Source organism: Erpetoichthys calabaricus, chromosome 12 (genome assembly GCF_900747795.2).
Source record: "Erpetoichthys calabaricus chromosome 12, fErpCal1.3, whole genome shotgun sequence".
Taxonomy (NCBI): Eukaryota; Metazoa; Chordata; class Cladistia; order Polypteriformes; family Polypteridae; genus Erpetoichthys; species Erpetoichthys calabaricus.
Window position 1 is genome coordinate 139,188,930 of NC_041405.2, and position 18,313 is coordinate 139,207,242.

At 36.0% G+C, this 18,313-nt stretch overlaps 1 protein-coding gene across 3 annotated transcripts in view; it reads left to right on the forward strand.

Moving 5' to 3' along the window:
• Window positions 1-18,313, forward strand: part of cpamd8 (C3 and PZP like alpha-2-macroglobulin domain containing 8) — a 145,481-nt gene that overhangs the window by 89,224 nt on the left and 37,944 nt on the right. For all 3 annotated transcript variants that reach the window (XM_028816390.2, XM_051935236.1, XM_051935237.1), the window contains 9 exons: window positions 8,520-8,676; window positions 9,052-9,126; window positions 10,260-10,425; window positions 10,826-10,912; window positions 10,994-11,130; window positions 14,382-14,537; window positions 14,935-14,997; window positions 15,845-16,089; window positions 16,210-16,297. In XM_028816390.2, the coding sequence (XP_028672223.2) occupies window positions 8,520-8,676; window positions 9,052-9,126; window positions 10,260-10,425; window positions 10,826-10,912; window positions 10,994-11,130; window positions 14,382-14,537; window positions 14,935-14,997; window positions 15,845-16,089; window positions 16,210-16,297 (1,174 nt within the window). The remainder of the gene's footprint in view (window positions 1-8,519; window positions 8,677-9,051; window positions 9,127-10,259; window positions 10,426-10,825; window positions 10,913-10,993; window positions 11,131-14,381; window positions 14,538-14,934; window positions 14,998-15,844; window positions 16,090-16,209; window positions 16,298-18,313) is intronic.

Genomic DNA, 18,313 nt, shown 5'->3' on the forward strand with positions numbered 1-18,313 from the left:
AAAAATTAAACTTTTGCAATCAGTCTTGTGTTAGATGAAAAGCTTCAATGACTTGAGTTTGTAGAATATCTTTTTTTTATTTTAACTGATCACAGAAATCTAACCTACTTAAAATCTGAGAAATGATTAAATTCATGTGAAGCCAGATAGACTGTTTTTCAAAAGCTTTATGAGTTCTGATCGGTCTGTAAAAAAGTATTGTAAGGTGATGTCATCATCAATTTGAATCCAACTCTTACCTTGAAGAAACTGAAAATATTCTCTACCAGTAAAATTTTCAACGGCCATTATTATAGACCATATTTCTAATTTGGCAGCACTGATTGAAAATGTTCCAGACACCCCAAGAGATCTTCAAAATGCTCATCGGGGCAAAATATTTGTTCCTTCCTCAGATGAAGATAGGAGATGAATTCTCCATATTTGGTCATCTGGGCATTTTTCAAACTTTCATGCTTATTCAGAGATAATTTTCATAGGAAAGCATTGCTAAAATCATAATTTATTGTCTTGGATTGCAATGTTTGTAATAGGGCAAAAACTCCCTAAGGCCTTCCAATAGATTGGAATTGTTTCAACAAATGCCTCCTCCCAGTCACACTTTGGAAGAGTCACCAATTGATTTTATGGCCAATTTAGGCTTCTGTCAGGGTAATATTACCTTTTTTCTTGTACTTGACCATTTCTTTCATTGAAAAATATACCTAATGCTAGGGAACTTGTTGATGTATTTATAAAACAACGTCAAATTGCATTGTGCTTCTGGTAGTATCCATATGCTGAATAAGGTATACAATTTGTTTTATGTCTAGCTATTATCCTGAAAGCAATGGCTGAACCTAACACACAGTATAAACCAAGACCTTCAAAAATGAGGGTGTGCTGTAAACACTTTTCAAATGAATTGATGTGCTTTGCTTACTTTGTTGAATTTTTGAGGATTATTTTGTTCAACTTCTCAATCAAAATGTTTCTTTTTGAATGTGTTGTATGGTTATCAACCTAACATTAATATTGTGAATTCTAATCTTCCATCTTTGGAGGTTTAACTAACTTTTCTTAGAAAAGTGTGAAAGGTTGTCCTTAAGACTCTAACAAAGGCTGGAGCCTCTACCGGACATGTTTCATACTAAAAACTTTTTTAGCTTCAGAGATTATGGTTGAGCAGAAGGTGTGGCTCACTACATAGATGTCTGCCTGAAAATGGCATTCCAGAATCTGGTTTCTAAATTAATTAGCCCTTACAAAATTTTCAAAAGAATATATCCATTTATCTATAAGCTGGCCCTTACAGTGCATTTTAAAGTCCACCCCTCCTTTCACAGGTGTCATCCGAAGCCTGTTCATACTAGTCCTGCAAGGGACTCGATGCCTTCCCTTCTTTCTGTAAATGTTAATGGCAAGCAGGAGTATGAGGTACAGAGAACTATGGATTTTCAAAGGCGTAGTTCCAGGGTTTTTATTGGGTGCACTGGCATGGTTATGGTTCAGAACCCAAATTGTGGGTTTTCAGCTAGGGATATTCATGTTCCTAGGCTCTTTAAGCAGTTTAATTCTCATTTTCCTGGTAAACCCAATAACCATGTCCAGATTTTATGTCTGAGGAGGGGGCTATGTAACAATTCTGAAGTTTTATGCATTCTAGTTTTGATTTTTGTACTTAGTTTAATTAATTTGGGGCATTTTTATATTACCATTAATAATATTATTTTTTAACATCATGTTTGTTTGTGGTGGCACTGTCATTTTTTATGTTTTCATGTCGGAAATCTTTCATGCTGCTGGTGATGTGTAACTACCACATGCCTGAACATGCTGCTCCTTGAGTCCCAGATTTTGGAGTTCAAATACTTTTAGGAAAATGACTTACTATATTATCAAATGTTTATTCTAGTTTAATTTTTGGTTTGCATCAGAGTTTTGGTTTCTCTTTGTCTTTATGATTTTGACCAATGCCCATTTTGATTTTAACTTAGTATTTTCAAATTCAGTTCTCAATGTCTGTTACCCAATCTGCAGTTTTTATCCAGGTAGAACAGAAGAAAGAATACTATTCAGACAAAATGGAATGACAGCTGTAATGTACTCTGTTATGTGACAGATTATAATCCAGTGCTGCCCATTATAGTGATTCAGCGCTTGGCAACCTTGAACTGGTAAAATATATTCATAAAATGGATGGATTGGTCCTAATGGAAGAAAGGAATCATAATAGATCTGTATACAACACTCCATTTGTGCCATTCACTGCTGCTACATTTCCATATACTCCTCAATTGATGAATTGAAAATGTACACAGTAGCTACACTTTCTTTGCTCACAACTAATCCTAAGTGAACTAAAATGTTTCAGCCTTAACTAAAACTTTAATAGTCCTTGTTCAATAAGTGTACTGTACTATAAAATGTTCCTTTCAATCCTTAATTCAATCCATTTCCTTCTGTCCTCAGAGCTCAGTCTTATTGTACCTATTACACACAACTACTAGCTAATGCATTCTGTTTGATAACTACATTTGCAAATCTATTGCAAGTGAAGTGGTTAGGTTAGGTGCAATTGACTTTTTATTATCCATGGTGGAAATTTTCTTGGAGCAAAAAACTAAAAAATATAAACAAATGCCATTCAAATACAGAAAATTTGCCAATATACAATAAATGACAACAATTAATAAGTACCCACAATCTTAGTATTCCTACAAAAAGCTTGCTGAACACTAATAGTATACAATAATAATTTGTAATTCTGCAGGATGCTTACAGTTACTAGAATTCAAAATGCTTATTACTTTGGAGATAAAAGAGTTTTTGAATATATTGCTTTTTAGCCTGAAAGCAATGAGAGATGAGATGAGAGAGAGAGAGTGGTTGGGAGCATGCGCTGATAGCGTGTTGCCGCACCCACCACATGCCGAACCACCCCTTATTGGGTCCCGAGTGCAGTGGGTGACACCTCAGTACCACACTGGAATAATGTGAGGTTTTATAAGGTGGCTGGAGTGTCAATCCAACCTCCAAGTTTTCCCTGTAAATTGGAAGACCTGCTTGCAGGGTTGGATGCAGATTAACATCATACCCAGGATGAAGCAATTGCAGGTTAACAGCAAGGGCCAAACGGAGTAGAGTCACTACTGGCGTTTACAGGATTCGAACTGGCAACCTTCCGATTGCTGGCACAGTCCCCTAGCTAAACTTGATGACAGCAAATAAAACAGTAAATAGAAGATGACTATTGTCTGACTGATAAATGTCAGTCTTTCTCTACTTATACAGTATGTGATGGAGCTCCATGAGATAGGAATCCTGTAAAGCAATAATTTCAATACTAATTTTAACGCTATAGCATTAACAACAAAAACTCTCTAAACAACATATAAAATCAAACAGGACAATAGATTCCACAAAATACTTCTAAGAAGTGACTACTAGAATAACATTATCCTGCGTTCCAGCATATGGGTACTTTATATAAACCCACAGACATCTGACATATGTCATATGTCATAGAATATTCAGATGAGTTATCCTACCTAGGACTGAAGGAGATATCCACTTGTTCTTGTTCACAGTCATAAGTCAAAATCCTGTGTCACTAAACTTAAATAAAATTTACTGAAGTTCTGAGCCACCTGCTAGTCAGTTTTAACCTCTGCTAATTCTACTCAGTTACTGATTTTACTTTGAATTCCAGACATCATTTTCATACTTATCCATAATGAAGCAAGACTGCCAGTCTGCAGTTCTTTCACTGACAATCCTGTTCTTACACCTAAGCTTTGCATTCTTAATTTCACATTTCACCACTTTATGCAATTCTTTCTGTTCAGTTATAATTCCATGTTCTTTTGTATCTACAGTAATACACAACCTGTTAGTTTTACTGCTACATAACCTTAACCTAAACATTGCCTAAGTTATGGCTGCATGGTATTTATCTCCCAAAAATTGTAGCCACATGTTATATAACACCCACAAAATTTCTAAGATTTGGTAGGAAATGGGGATGCAGAATAACTGTTAAAGAGGGCATTCTTTCGTTTAGAGTTTATTGCTGAAAAAAAAAACAATACTAATCATGGTTCAGCCTTTTGACCTGTGTGCTTTATTTCTACATAACATAACATTCTTCTACTTCTCGGTAAATCATGTTTACGCGTTAAATGCAGCCAGCACCCATGACTGTTAAACTTTGTGACATGGTATGACTCAACAATATAAAAATTTTTTAAGCATCAAGCCTACATCCCTGCCCTTCTCAGGGGAGGCATAATGCAGAGCTTGACAGCAATAAGATTTAATACTCACCGGTCATGTTTTTGGCATCATGCTCTCATGCTTGCACAGAGTCCTCCTGGAATCCTTTCACTGCTGTTTGCCTCATCAACTGAAGCTCTGGAGGGATGGAGTAATGCACGGTCATTTTGCAATTAAGGATCATTTGCTGAAAACTGCACATTTTCTATCCCTCCTTCCCTTGGTTGTCCTTCGATAAATGGCCTTTTTCCCAATTAAACTCCAGCTCTGGATGAAATGAGGCTGATAAGAGCCATAAATCTAACTGTGCAAGTTTCAGCAATTTCCATTGAATTAATGTACATTTAACCAGGCACAAATTTCACTGCAATGGGATAATTTATTATTTACTTTCAGTCATTATTTGGAGTGGCTAACATATAAATCACACATGATTCCACGTCACTAATGTCAAGTTAGTTGCTGAGGGTTTTGGTACTTGGGAATACTGAAACCAATAACATAACAACTGAATCTATTATCCTAAAGAGTAAGGAATTCCTTACACCTTGCTCATTTTGCCTAATCTAAAATAATTACGGTGTATTACTATAGTTTAATATATGTTCCTTTCTTTTATTTAAGACTGTCTTATTTAATATATCATTCCAAAGTAGATTGGTTCCTTTTCTCCTCTGTACTGTGTACGCTTTTTACATTTGGTCATTTATATTTTCTTTTTCCACAAATGCACGATGCTTCCAAAATGTTGCTCATTGACATTTTACACATACTGTGAATAAAAGTGTATTTTGAATTTCTGTTACACTATAAACAACTTCACAGTAACATTGTCTGCAAATCATAATCATTGAATATTTTTCTGGCATTATAATTATTTTGCAAAGAGCCACATCGATTTGCTATTAAGCTTAAGTCTTCAATATATGGAGATTTTATATCTCCAGCTTTGCAAAATTTAACGTTTAAGATATTTGAACTACAATCAATGTTTTTTTAACACTTAAGTTGGAATCTGTTGTCTAGGAAAACTATTAAGTGTACCATAGTAAGCCACCATAAGCATATCTGGACTATTTTTAATGACATGATATTGTAAAATGGTATTAAAAAACATGTTGTGTTTAATCTACTAATACATATATTATCACTGTTAATGTTTTGATATGACTCAATATTACATAAAAATCATGTTAACTAACTCTTTGAGGAAATGACTAGATAATATAAAAATCCTCCACCTTTCAAAACAGTTAAACTAAGTTTCCAAATGCACGTGAATGTTACACCTTGTGTAGATTGTGCTACTGGTTTAATCAATGTTTGGGACAAGGCAGGAAGTATTTTAGTAGATGTATGCAGTAAAACTCCCAGTCCATTGCAGCATATTCACCACTCACATTCAATAATTGCAGGTTGATTGTTTTATAACTACCAATTGTCCTAGTAATTATTATGTTAGGGATGAGGGAAGAGGGACAAGAACCATGAAAAAAACCCATGCAGCCATGAAGAGAGCATTATGATTCTACAAAGAAAGAAAACTGTAACCAGTAATTTAAAAATGTCTACTCTAATACCCTCATGATGAGAAACAAACATGAGTGTTACAAAACATGGGTGGGGTACAACCCATAGTACCCTGTGGGTGCCCCCACCTGGCTGTATCAAAAGGAAAGTTGTTGAACAGACAAGGAAACCTGATTTCTTATTATCCTAAAATGGATATGCTGTGGGGAGGGTGGTTTGGTGGCAGGAGAGATGTAGTTAGTAAGTAGTTATTAAGAGATGTGTGAGAATAGGATGGGAAACTGGGTGGAAAGTGGTAAAAGAGCTAAACAGAAGGAAGTGAATATTAAAAGGTAGTTGTTAGAATGCTTAGTGAAAATAGTGGAAGATGAGCAATTATTTTCTGCCAGAGGAGATGTGATGACAATGCTGGGGTTGGTGTACTTGGGTGTGAAAAATTGGTAGACAAGTGGTGGATTCAATAAGGGTGGATAAGCATGTTGTTGTTGTTGCTGAAGATGATTGTTCTTAAATGATTGATGAATATAGTGTCAGGATTTGACCCATAGGTTGGTAGATGCAATGAAGAAAAAGATGAGTTTTTGGGACAAGATGATAGAGGTGATGTTTGTAATATTTAAGGGATTGTGAAAGTAATTGGTGCCTACTTGAATGGGAACATCTGAGACGATGCTGCTAGTTTCGAGAGAGGCCATAGAGGCTTTAGTTTGGGTATTCTGCACTATTTGAGTAAAACATGGCTGATTAAAGTGAACATGAAGTAGATGGATGTGTGCCAGCAAATGACAGGAAAATGAATGCTAAGTTAAGAGACGGGCTTGATGTGGTCAACAGGTGTTTTGGTAAGAAGACTCAGGTGGCTTGAGCATGTGGAGCACAAGGCAGAGGACTGGGTGAAGAGGTGCACCAAGATGGAAATAGAGGGAAGGAGGTTAAGAGGTAAACCAAAGAAGATACGTTTGTAGGTGGTGTCAGATGTAATAAAAAGAATGGGTCTCAACCCAAAAAATCCCCAGCACCATGAAGAGTAGAGCAAAAACATTTGGGGGCAACAGGCTAACCTGGATAAGCCTAGAAAATAACTATCGTTTACTGCAAAAGTTTCTCCACGTTTATAACTACAGGTTGGATGTTCACCATACTCATATACAGCACAAATGGTTGAATGAATGGGGCGGCAACCAATGAGGGTCAGTTTGATTGGCTTGATTACATGTGTGCATAGAACTTCCGCTGTAAAAGACACTAATGAAGTAAATTATCTGAGATCATCACAACAAAGTGGAAAACTTGTTTGTATAATGGAAGGTGATAGTTCAGGTTAAAGTATTAATAAAAGGGGTGTGTAAAAAGAGTGCTCAAGAAGAAAAATTATTTTTTCCGATACAGTTAATTGATGCTTGGTATTTCTAATTTTTCAATATCCTCTTGTCAAGGAAAGTTAAAAGAGAAGGGACCCAACCTTTATCAAGTAAATTGCATTAGCTACTATTGGTCTTTAAATATTTAATAAAAAACTTTGATGAACTAAATGGTCTCTTACTTGTTAAATGATAAATGAGTTGTTAATACTTTTAGAATGGTAAAAATGGTAAAATGATATATACAGTGTATTTTGGCCATTCATTAGGATTACGGTTTCTGGTTTACAGTGTAATGTAGGAGTAGTCTGCAATTACAAACTCCAAAGAATACCAAAATATGATTGTATCGTATCCTATCCAAAACATACACATTCAGTAGTATATTAGCTACCTGTAAATATTGTTCTTGTTCTTATAGCACAATATTGTTATTAATTATGTTGACTTAAACAATAAATACTGGTTGAATATTCTTGTGTCCTTTGTTGGAAAAATAATGTTACCTAATTCCAGTCAGTTCATGATGTGTTTATTTACCAGCCATTTCCATTTGCATATAGTAAAAGTCACATTGTGGGTTATTGTATTATATATTGACATAGTTTTATAAGTAAAGACTGAAATCTGGGTATTTATTTGTCAGAGTGAGGCTATTGTATTGTTCTCTTCTTGGAATTTTGAAAGGGATGCATTCAAACTGAGCAGACTAGGAGAAGGTTTTACTTTACTTTTTCTAAAGCATAAATAACATATATCATACAGTACATTCTGTATACTGACAAATATAGCATCAAAGGATTTATCATTTATTTTTGAGGTGTTATTTGTTACAACTTTGGCTTGTAGGACAAATGGAAAACTTAAAGTTACCCTGATGTTCATTCATCAGTTTTGACAAAATTCTTGCTTTGGGCTAACTGGAATGTCCAGAATACCAGAAGAGTGCTGGAAAAGCAAAACAAGGAGGTCACAGGTGACCTACCCCCTCAACAAAAATAATATGCAACAACATACAGTAAAAAGGACATTGCAGTTATCAGTAACCATTATGCTGCATAATAAGACATGCCTAATAACAAATACAATACATTTCCACTAAAAAGTTTATAATGTGAATTTTTTTATAATGTCTTTATCCATGGAACTATATTTATTACATAAAAGTATTTATTGCAGGGAATTGCCTTAAATTGTTTTAAAATTTAATTTGTTGGGGGTTTTTTTTTGTAATTTTATGACCCCTTTAATTCTTACAAAATAAAATAATTTCAATCACACAGCAAAAGACGACTTCTACCTACCTAATGATATTTTAACATTTCTTAATTCAACTTTTTTGGAGTTTTTTTTCATCACTAAATTCTTCTTCAGGTTGACAGCCTTTGTGCTGAAGTCCTTTGCACAGTCTCGGGCCTTCATCTTCATTGACCCAAAAGAATTAGACACTGCTAAAGACTGGATTATTGAACACCAAAGAGAGGATGGCTTTTTCCCAGCAGTTGGCCGCATTCTCAACAAGGACATCCAGGTAAGTGGATGTTCATGTTACAAAGATGCAGAGATTAGCAGTTTTCATGTACAGCAGGCAAGTGTTGTGGTTCTAAGGAAATGTGGAAATAGTGATGGTACTTACATGATGCAACTTTCCCCCTCCAACATAACATTTTTGTGCAGGGTGTACCATTGAATTCCAGAGAAAACATGATTATTGAAGTAATAAAACAATGTTTGTTTTATAAAACACCTTTTATAGTGATCTCATTTAAAAGTTAAGTAAATGTAATCCTATTCAAATCAAATTGACTGTTGTCACTTCTGAAGATGTAGTTTGGGATAGTAGTCACTCTAAATGATCATCACAAATTCAAGTCAGTATCTGTTTCTCTGTCTTTTATGCTTTTAGGGAGGTATCCATGGCAAGATTTCTTTAACAGCTTATGTGGTAGCTGCTCTTTTAGAAACTGGAATAACATCTGAGGTAGGAGCAAAACTGACACAGAAACTATGTTCAACTGCTCAACAGTTTCACTTTCTCTCTCCTTCCCATTTTTTAACCAAGTTCAGGTTATCACTCATATTTAACTGGTTCATTTGTCCTTCTGTCAGGGTAAGCAAAATAGCAGAAGTCCTTCTGCCTCTCTTTTTGTGCTAATTATTTGCTCAGAACTCCCAGTTTGCTTGTTTTCATGATTTACATCCAGCTGTATATACAGTACTAGGCCTCTGCGGAGGTAAGGGGTGACGCAAGAATCGCTGTTTCCAGCAAAGCATTTGCTAGGAGCTATCAGGGGTGGGTAGCTAGCAAATTAGATTACATAAAGTATCCTTGCCAGAGAACAGTACAACAGTACAAAACTGTCCACAGCATATATCTTTGTGGCGAGGTCACCCTGTTACAAGAGAGCATTTGAAGATTTACCATCTGGTCAAATACATCTCAAAATGAGTGACATGGGGAAACATTCCTGGTGCTGACCTGCCTTTGATGCCCATATATATAGAAAAATAATGAACAAATAAAAAAGAAAATTACAAATTATTTCACCGTACAGTGGTTTCTCAGCTAATAAAGTAGCTTGTGTAGAGCTGTAGGATGTAATAATCAATCATCCATCCATCCATTTTATAAACCCACATCTCCTTTTCCGAGCTGCAGCATGTTTAATTTAACTTGAAAATAATATAACTATCAGCCTTAGACAGGATGCCAGTCCATCACAAGGAAACACACACATAGACACCCACATAAAAGCACATCGGGTCTATATTCCCCTTGCCATCTGGAGTGCATTTTTTAACGTTAGATGTACAGAGGGATTCTGTGTTTTATAGTATTCTTGCTTGTTTTGTACTGCACCTTTTACTGGTGTTTACTTTAAAGGGCACTATATAATACTAACCATCCAGAGTTAGTTCCTGCCTTGTGTGCTCCCATGATAGGCTGCTGCTCTCCAAAATCCAGTAATTGAAAAATTGGGTTCAGAAATTGGATGGATGGCTGGATCATGAGGTAACATTCTGCATATGGTGCCACACTTAATACATTTGAATGTGGATAGTAAAGCAATCTGCCTACTAAAACCTGGCCTGACAAAATTGTTTCCACGACAGGCAGAGAAGACTGCAGTGGCAAAAGCAAAGGTCTTCTTGGAAACCAATGTGTACTCTGCAGAGGATCCATACACCACTGCACTCACAGCCTACGCCCTCACACTTCTGCGTAGCAACTATGCACCTTCAGCTCTCCGCAAGCTCAACAGCATGGCCATCACACAGGGTGGGTACTGCAATCTCTTCGCCAATTTCAAGTGAGCTTCATGATAAGTTCAAGGTCTATGATGTAATGGATGCTATACTTTAGATTTTGCTCTGTCTTTTATATAGTCAGATTTGCAATCCCTATATTATGTTTTCTGTGTCAGATGTTTTTACATGCTAAAGATCATTTATTCATTTTGCTATATTCGTAAGCCAGTTATGATTTGTCATTAACGTGAGAGTTTCTAATTTTCATTGTAACCAAATGCCACCCATTTGTGAAAAGACTGTATATGAAACAGATATGCAGCTACATTTCTACAGCATCTCAACCATTCCATTGTTATATAATTAAGTTAAATCATTGCTAATTTTTGAATTTTTTGATAAATAAGGATTTCCAATAAAATCTTTTGTAGATGGATTTACACACTGGAGTCTAACAGGAACAACAGTTACAGATGAAGACACTTTTATGGGCTTTAATGATGGACTTTCTCAGTCAGGTATGGACAATTCCAAATGTGGCCAAATTATCCCTCGCTAATTATATGGATAGTGGCAACATGGTATATTTCTTTTGGCAGTGGTTTCAGCTGAGGTGGAGATGACGGCATACGCCCTCCTGACCTACACCCTTTTGGGAGATGTGGCCACAGCTCTACCAGTAGTGAAGTGGTTATCTCAGCAGAGAAACTCAATGGGAGGTTTTTCCTCTACACAGGTATTTGGAACTCAGGTTGTATAGCTATAGTCAGACAGGCATATACAGTAATTGTGGTTAAGACTGGACATTAATCATTTTGCAGGTAAGTGAACAACACTGTACATCTGTAATTGTCCTGGTCACTTGCCATATCTAAACCTTTTGTTCATGGAGTTTACTTATTAACATACAGTATATAAATTTACTTTATTATGTGTGAGCTTCACCTATGTTTATACTTTAAGATATAATTTGTTTCTGAAAGGTAAAAATGAAAGGATTTTCTTAAAAAGTATGAAAGGAAAGATTCAAAATTGTAATATTAACATCAGAGGAATAAGGTCAATCAAAATAAGAGCAGACCATGGTCTCAGCACACCATCTTGGAGGTCTACAGTTTAGATATTCAGAGAAATGTTAAGAGCAAATTAAACAGTAGGAAAACCAGAAAAGCATTATTTCAAACTTTACAAAACAATGAGGGTGTTTCACTAGTCACGGCATGCCAGTGTTATACATGAAGAAGCTGCTGCAACACAAGCACAATTAGCTGCTTGGTTTTCACAAGAGGCTGAAAAAATGAACTTTCCTGTGTCCTCATCACTGAACTTATTCAAGTTAAAAATAATACTTTGTGTTATTTATTTTGATTTTGTACTTTTGTTTCTGAAGGTGGAGCCATCTTGTTTACAGTTGTCACACTGGTTGGCATCATGTGGCTTCTAGCACAATACCAGTGACTTCTCAATTTCAACACTATTTAAGATGGCAGCACATAGCTCTCAGAATCCAAACTTTGGAATTTAAAAAACAAAAATCAACTAATGCCACTGAACAGTTAGGGATTACGACTTCTAGTTAGTGTTTTGAACTTTTGGCTTCCTGCTTTTGACTTTTTATGATTTGTGTTTTGATTTTCGTTGCTAGAATTATTTTCTTTTTAGTTAACACATTTTATCCTGAAATTTCAACTATCATTTTATTTTTGCCTTTCAATTCCCTTTATTCCCTATGTAATATTGTTATGTGGACAGGACAATTTTGCATTTTGTTCTGATCGTACCTTATAAATATAAATGTAGATGCTCATGCTGAAGAATTTATATCAAATTAAAAAAAAGTACCAATAAAGTCTTATAAATAGCCTGTTTAGGAAAACAAGTGTGTCACACAAAGAGCTTTAAAAAAACAAAATAAGGATGGAAACATGGTATGAATATAAAGCAAGTATCCAACTAAATAAAACTAAAATTCAACTGAGATTCAATTAACTATTCAAAATGTATTATTATTATTGTATAATATTATTGCATAACTTGATCCTTAATGTTTGAAGTCTTATCTAGTGCATCTGAAAATTAAGTAGTCTTCTGTTTTCTTTTTCAATTCACTATTCAGCTCCAATATTACCATTTGTTTATTGATTGAGCACCTTGTTAAGCTAATGCTGTTAAGATGACTTATATTAGCAGGGTGTATGTTCCAGTGTGTAACTTGCTTTATAGATAGATAGATAGATAGATAGATAGATAGATAGATAGATAGATAGATAGATAGATAGATAGATAGATAGATAGATAGATAGATAGATAGAAAGATAGATATATAGATAGATAGATAGACAGACAGACAGACAGACAGACAGGCAGACAGACAGACAGACAGACAGACAGACAGACAGACAGACAGACAGATAGATAGATAGATAGATAGATAGACAGATAGATAGATAGACAGATAGATAGATAGATAGATAGATAGATAGATAGATAGATAGATAGATAGATAGATAGATAGATAGATAGAAACTTTATTAATCCCAAGGAGAAACTCACATACTCCAGCAGCAGCATACTAATACAAAAACAATATTAAATTAAAGAGTAATAAAAATGCAGGTATAACAGACAATAACTTTGAATAATGTTAACGTTTACCCCCCCCCCCCCCCCCGGGTGGAATTGAAGAGTCGCATAGTTTGGGGGAGGAACGATCTCCTCAGTCTGTCAGTGCAGCAGGAAAGTGACAGCAGTCTGTCGCTGAAGCTGCTCCTCTGTCTGGAGATGACACTGTTTAGTGGATGCATTGGATTCTCCATAATTGATAGGAGCCTTTTGAGCGCTCGTCACTCTGCCACGGATGTCAAACTGTCCAGGTTTCCTCACCAGTTTGTCCAGGCATGAGGCGTCCTTCTTCTTAATGCTGCCTCCCCAGCACACCACGGCGTAGAAGAGGGCACTCGCCATAACCGTCTGATACAACATCTGATATGAGCTTCCATATAGAAGACTGTATGCTGAAATATTTTGCCAAGCTTAAAATGTTAGCTGCTTTGCATTCACTCTTCCTGAGCCTACTAGCTTGCATAGTTTGTATGTGTGCTTGTTGTTCTTCTTTTAAAATACAATGCTGTTCTGACATATCACACATACTACTTGATGCCAAATATTGGCAAAAAAGTACTTTGTGTCAATTTTTGATTAAAATATGACATTCAGAATCTACTGTTCCCACTTTATGCCACACTAATTTTCACAACACATTCAGATGGAGAGCAACCATGATGGGGTCACTCAAAACCAAGAAACCAATAGTTAAACACTTAGTTTTTACCTTAGAGAGTGTTTTGACATTTTTCTCTCTATTTCCTGTTATATCTGTGTATCATTATAGATGTTTAATAGAATTTAGAAACCATTAATGTTGATAGATAGATAGAATGCTCTCCTTGCTCACATTTATGTGCAACATTAGTAAATTGTATGTTGGAATAGAAGTTTGAAGTCAAGTCACTGTCTTTTAGGAATAATTGTGGTTTACTGAAAGTGATTTCTATGGTTAAATTTGAGACGCAAGGAGAAACAGACAGTAACGTCAACAATCAAATCTTATCAGGAGCAGGAAGCTTTATCTACATTTGTAGGAAACTTTTAATAAATGTTGAGACAACAGAAATGCTGATTCCAGACTGGAAAAAAATTAGTACCCTGTAATTCCAATCAGTAATCTACCTTTCCTCTCAACTGATGTAACTAAAATTCTTTCCTTGACTACTACAAACAGTATTTGAGGTCAGTCTGTAAGAGAACTCCCTGGTCCTGTGAAACTGCAACATTTTGTCACATTTAATTATATTAACTTATGAAGTGTCCAAGGGTAAAAACCTTTAACAAAACAGCAGTCTTTGTGTAAAAGCTATTTTAGGGATTGCATACTGGCTTTCCACATAAAATTTGAACATAACACAAGCTTTTTTTTGTTTTATTTAGGATACCTGTGTGGCTCTGCAAGCTCTTTCTGAATATGCAATCCTATCATTTGTGGGTGGGGTGAACCTGACTATCTCACTGGCATCAACAAATTTGGATTTTCAGGAAACCTTTGAACTAAACAAACTGAATGAGAAGATTCTCCAAACTGCTGTAGTAAGGAAACTGTTTCTAATGTATCCACCTTCTACCATAATGTAACAGTTTCTTTATATTCCACTTTACTGGAGAAAGACGGATAAGCAAGATCCTTTTTTCTTTGGTGACTGCAGAAGCAGGCGAGTGAGTATGCAAAAGTTCCCCGTAAAGAAGTTTCACCCTACCCAGAAACAGCTGCACAGTTGTCTCAGTACACCTGTAATAGACACCAACTATGCTTGACACAAAACTGGACAAGCAAATTTGCACATTGATCCAATATTTAGTTCTGTGTTGAAGACCACAATGTGTCAAAAAGCCTGGAATTCTGATTTTCTCCCTCACTCTGATTAGACAACATGGATTAAAAATAAGCTAAATAGAAGTTTTAAAGTCCAAATACTTTTTTTTTCAGATTCCCAGTATTCCCACAGGACTGTTTGTTAGTGCCAAAGGAGAAGGTTGCTGTCTTATGCAGGTAAGGTTTCCAGTCTCATACGTACAAGCATGTCCATTTGACTGTGTATTTAATGTCTTTGTTTATATTTGGAGTAACTTTGAAACTTATTTCATGAAGCTGATTATCATTTTCTCTAAGCAGTAATTGTAATTGATTATGTTACATTCACTTATCATTTGAAATTCTGTTAACCCATTGGTATTTGTGGTGAATTTTGAAGCTTTTAATATACAAATGTGCTGTTTCAAATTTTACACATTAATGAAATCAAAAACTCTTTGATTCTGAAATAACAGTAGACTTTGTCATGCTATTTTGTCCGTAGGCCTCTTGTTCTTATTTGTAATAGTCAGTTTATGTCATTTTTTTGAGGCATTAGATGGTCACAATGTGTTTGCATTGCATATAGTTCAGTAAATTACAAGACCATGTGAATTTTAAACTTAATCTATCTTATCTCCTCCTCTGAGCCACTTTTGGCTTACTGGTTACAAGACCAGGGAAGTCCAGACTTCCCTATCTCAAGCAGTAGTCCACAGTCCCTTGAGTAATTTACAGGCAGTCTCGGCCTGCTGGGAGATATAATTTCTCCAGTGTGTACTGGTTCTGCTCAGGGGTTTGTCCCAGGAGTTGATGCCCTGTACAACAGCACTTTACCACTGTTTTTGTTTGATTATAATGCAGAGCTGATATTTCCCAATCTCCTTCACAGTTTAAAGAACAGAAACACTTAAAATATTGTTTTCAATGTTTCACCCAACTGAGACCATTCATTCAACAAATAAGTAGCAACTTTAATTTTTTTTAGTTTATAGCATAAACAAATGCAGTGGACTACATTGATTCATCTTCTTTTTTGTTTTAGATTGATGTATCATACCATGTTCCTGATCCAGTGGCCAAACCAGCTTTCCATTTGACAGTGCACCTCAAAGAACCAAAGTCAGATAGGCATCACAATCACCGAATTCCAGTGACTCGGACAAAATCACGTGCAGATAACCGGTCAGAGATAAGTCGACGACGCCGTCGAGCTGCCATGGATGATGATGATCCAGCTTCTGACCAAGACCGTCAGGAGTACAAAGTCACACTTGAGGCTTGTGCCAGGTATTTGTAATCACTACACTTCTTAATACATGAAGGCAGGATAAAAGAGTTTGTTGGCAAAGACTTATTTGATCTGTGATCAGTGTATTATATAAAATTCTTGACTTTGATTTTTTTTAGATGGTTGCATTTTGGTTCATCTAACATGGCAGTATTAGAGTTTCCTTTGTTGTCAGGCTTCCGAGCTGATGTAGAAAGTCTAGAGAAGGTAAGATGAAAAAACAAAGAAACATTTAAGAAGGTTTAGTTAAGCTTTTTCTTTCGTTTTGTTGGTTTTGTCTGTATGAATTTCTGATTTTTAATATATTAAACTGTGTGCTAAATGCTTAAGTCTGTGAGATGACAGTGTGAGTGATTTGTTGTAATACATTTTTGACACTTTTGTTCTTCGTGCTGTCCATTACAAATAATTGCAAACTAGCAACATTTCAGGTTCTGATATCTTAAAACTTTTTGTTTATTAGTATAGTAGCACAACAAAAAGTGTTTCTGCTTCATAGTGCTTATTTCCAGTTCAGTTTCTGACGTCCCCTTCTTTGCAGAAATTTGGTTGATGTAGGCCTTCTCTGGAGGGTCTATTCTCCTCAGTACAAGTTGTTAAATTCACTTTGTAACACAAAAAAATTCTTGGTGTGTATGACTGTATTTTTGTGCTATGTTAGATGGGCATCCCATCTACGATTAGTTCCTGTCCTTGACTTCTTTTTTCCAGTATTAGCTCCTACTCCATGAAACCTTGTTTTGTATTCTATCATTTAAATTTATGAATGCTGGTGTTGAATACTCACCAGTCTCTTGTAAATTCATATCACTAATCACTAATAAAACGAGGTCCCTTGTTTATACTGTATGACCTTTAGTTAGGTTATTCATATAAACAAAATGGATAAGAATCTTGTATGACATTTGCAGTATCTGACAGGTATTGCATGTTAAATATTTATTATTTTATTTGTCATAAAATGTGTGAAAGAATTCAGTCTTATGGTTGTAAATTACCAGGTTTGTAACAGTTACAATTAACAATATATACTTCATCAAATAGCACAGCAGACCTCTTACATTATGAAAAGTACAAATATTAATTTCATATAACATAAGCTACAGTCCTGCTGCTGGTATATCTGTATTGGTAGATAATGGTTTCAAAATGTGTGCACAGCCTGTTATTATCACAAACCTGATATCTTAAAGAGAAGTATCTAAGAAGTTGTGTTCTACTTATGCCACTTGATCTTATCCATCTTACTAACCGAAGGTTGTAAACCGGATATGGACGCAGGGCGCTGGGCACATCGAGGCGCATGCGCACTGCCGCCCGCCACAGAGCAAAAAAAGAAACGAGAGGATTCGAAGGTTGTATTACGGTATGCAAACCCCAGAGGTTAACTAACCGAAGCTGTGACAACACGTGCGCCTACAACGCGCTTGCGAGAGGAGTCACGGCTCAAACCAACTGTGACAACGCGCGCGCATACAACGTGCTTGCAAAAGGAGTCGCGGCTCAAACAAAGAAAACACAGAGACGAGACTACGACCTGTGGACTGCACCTGGGGTAAAGCGTGCACACCAGGTTGTACAGCGACCGCCCACACCACCGCATATACCTTCCATGATATGTCTTCACGCAGCGGCTTCCCACCGAGGCGCATATTGCGCTGTGGCGCTTGCCCCACAGTCAGACGCGGCGGCTTCCCAGAGTCAGTAGGTGGCCCCCAAACAACACAACCTGTTCAAGCAGTTGGTGTCAGCGAAGGCAACAAACTCACGTCTCCACAAAATGAAACCGCTTTAGTACAGATATGCTTATTGGATTAAATGACATTTCCCCAGAAGCACCCACCCTCCATGATATGTCATCCATCCACATATCGGACGGGACAGAAACTGATTGCCATTCTAGGATTTCCGATTCGCTAGCGAATCGCGGGGTTACTTGTACTACACTATATTAATCTTAACTCCAGTTTCCAGACTGTTTAGATGTCATTTTCATGTGCATCCTATGTTTTTTAATGTTTGCCTTCATTATAGATGATGATTTGCCTTTTTTTGTCATTCCTGCACTTCTTGTATTTACAGCTTTTTTCCTGATTTACTCATAGTTTACATTAACCTCTTTCTGTTAAGTCTTCTAAAGCAAAAATAATAAAAAAAAATAAAGGACTAATAGAAAATAGAAGTACATTTAAGCAAAATCAGTTGGGCAGAATGAACAATAAA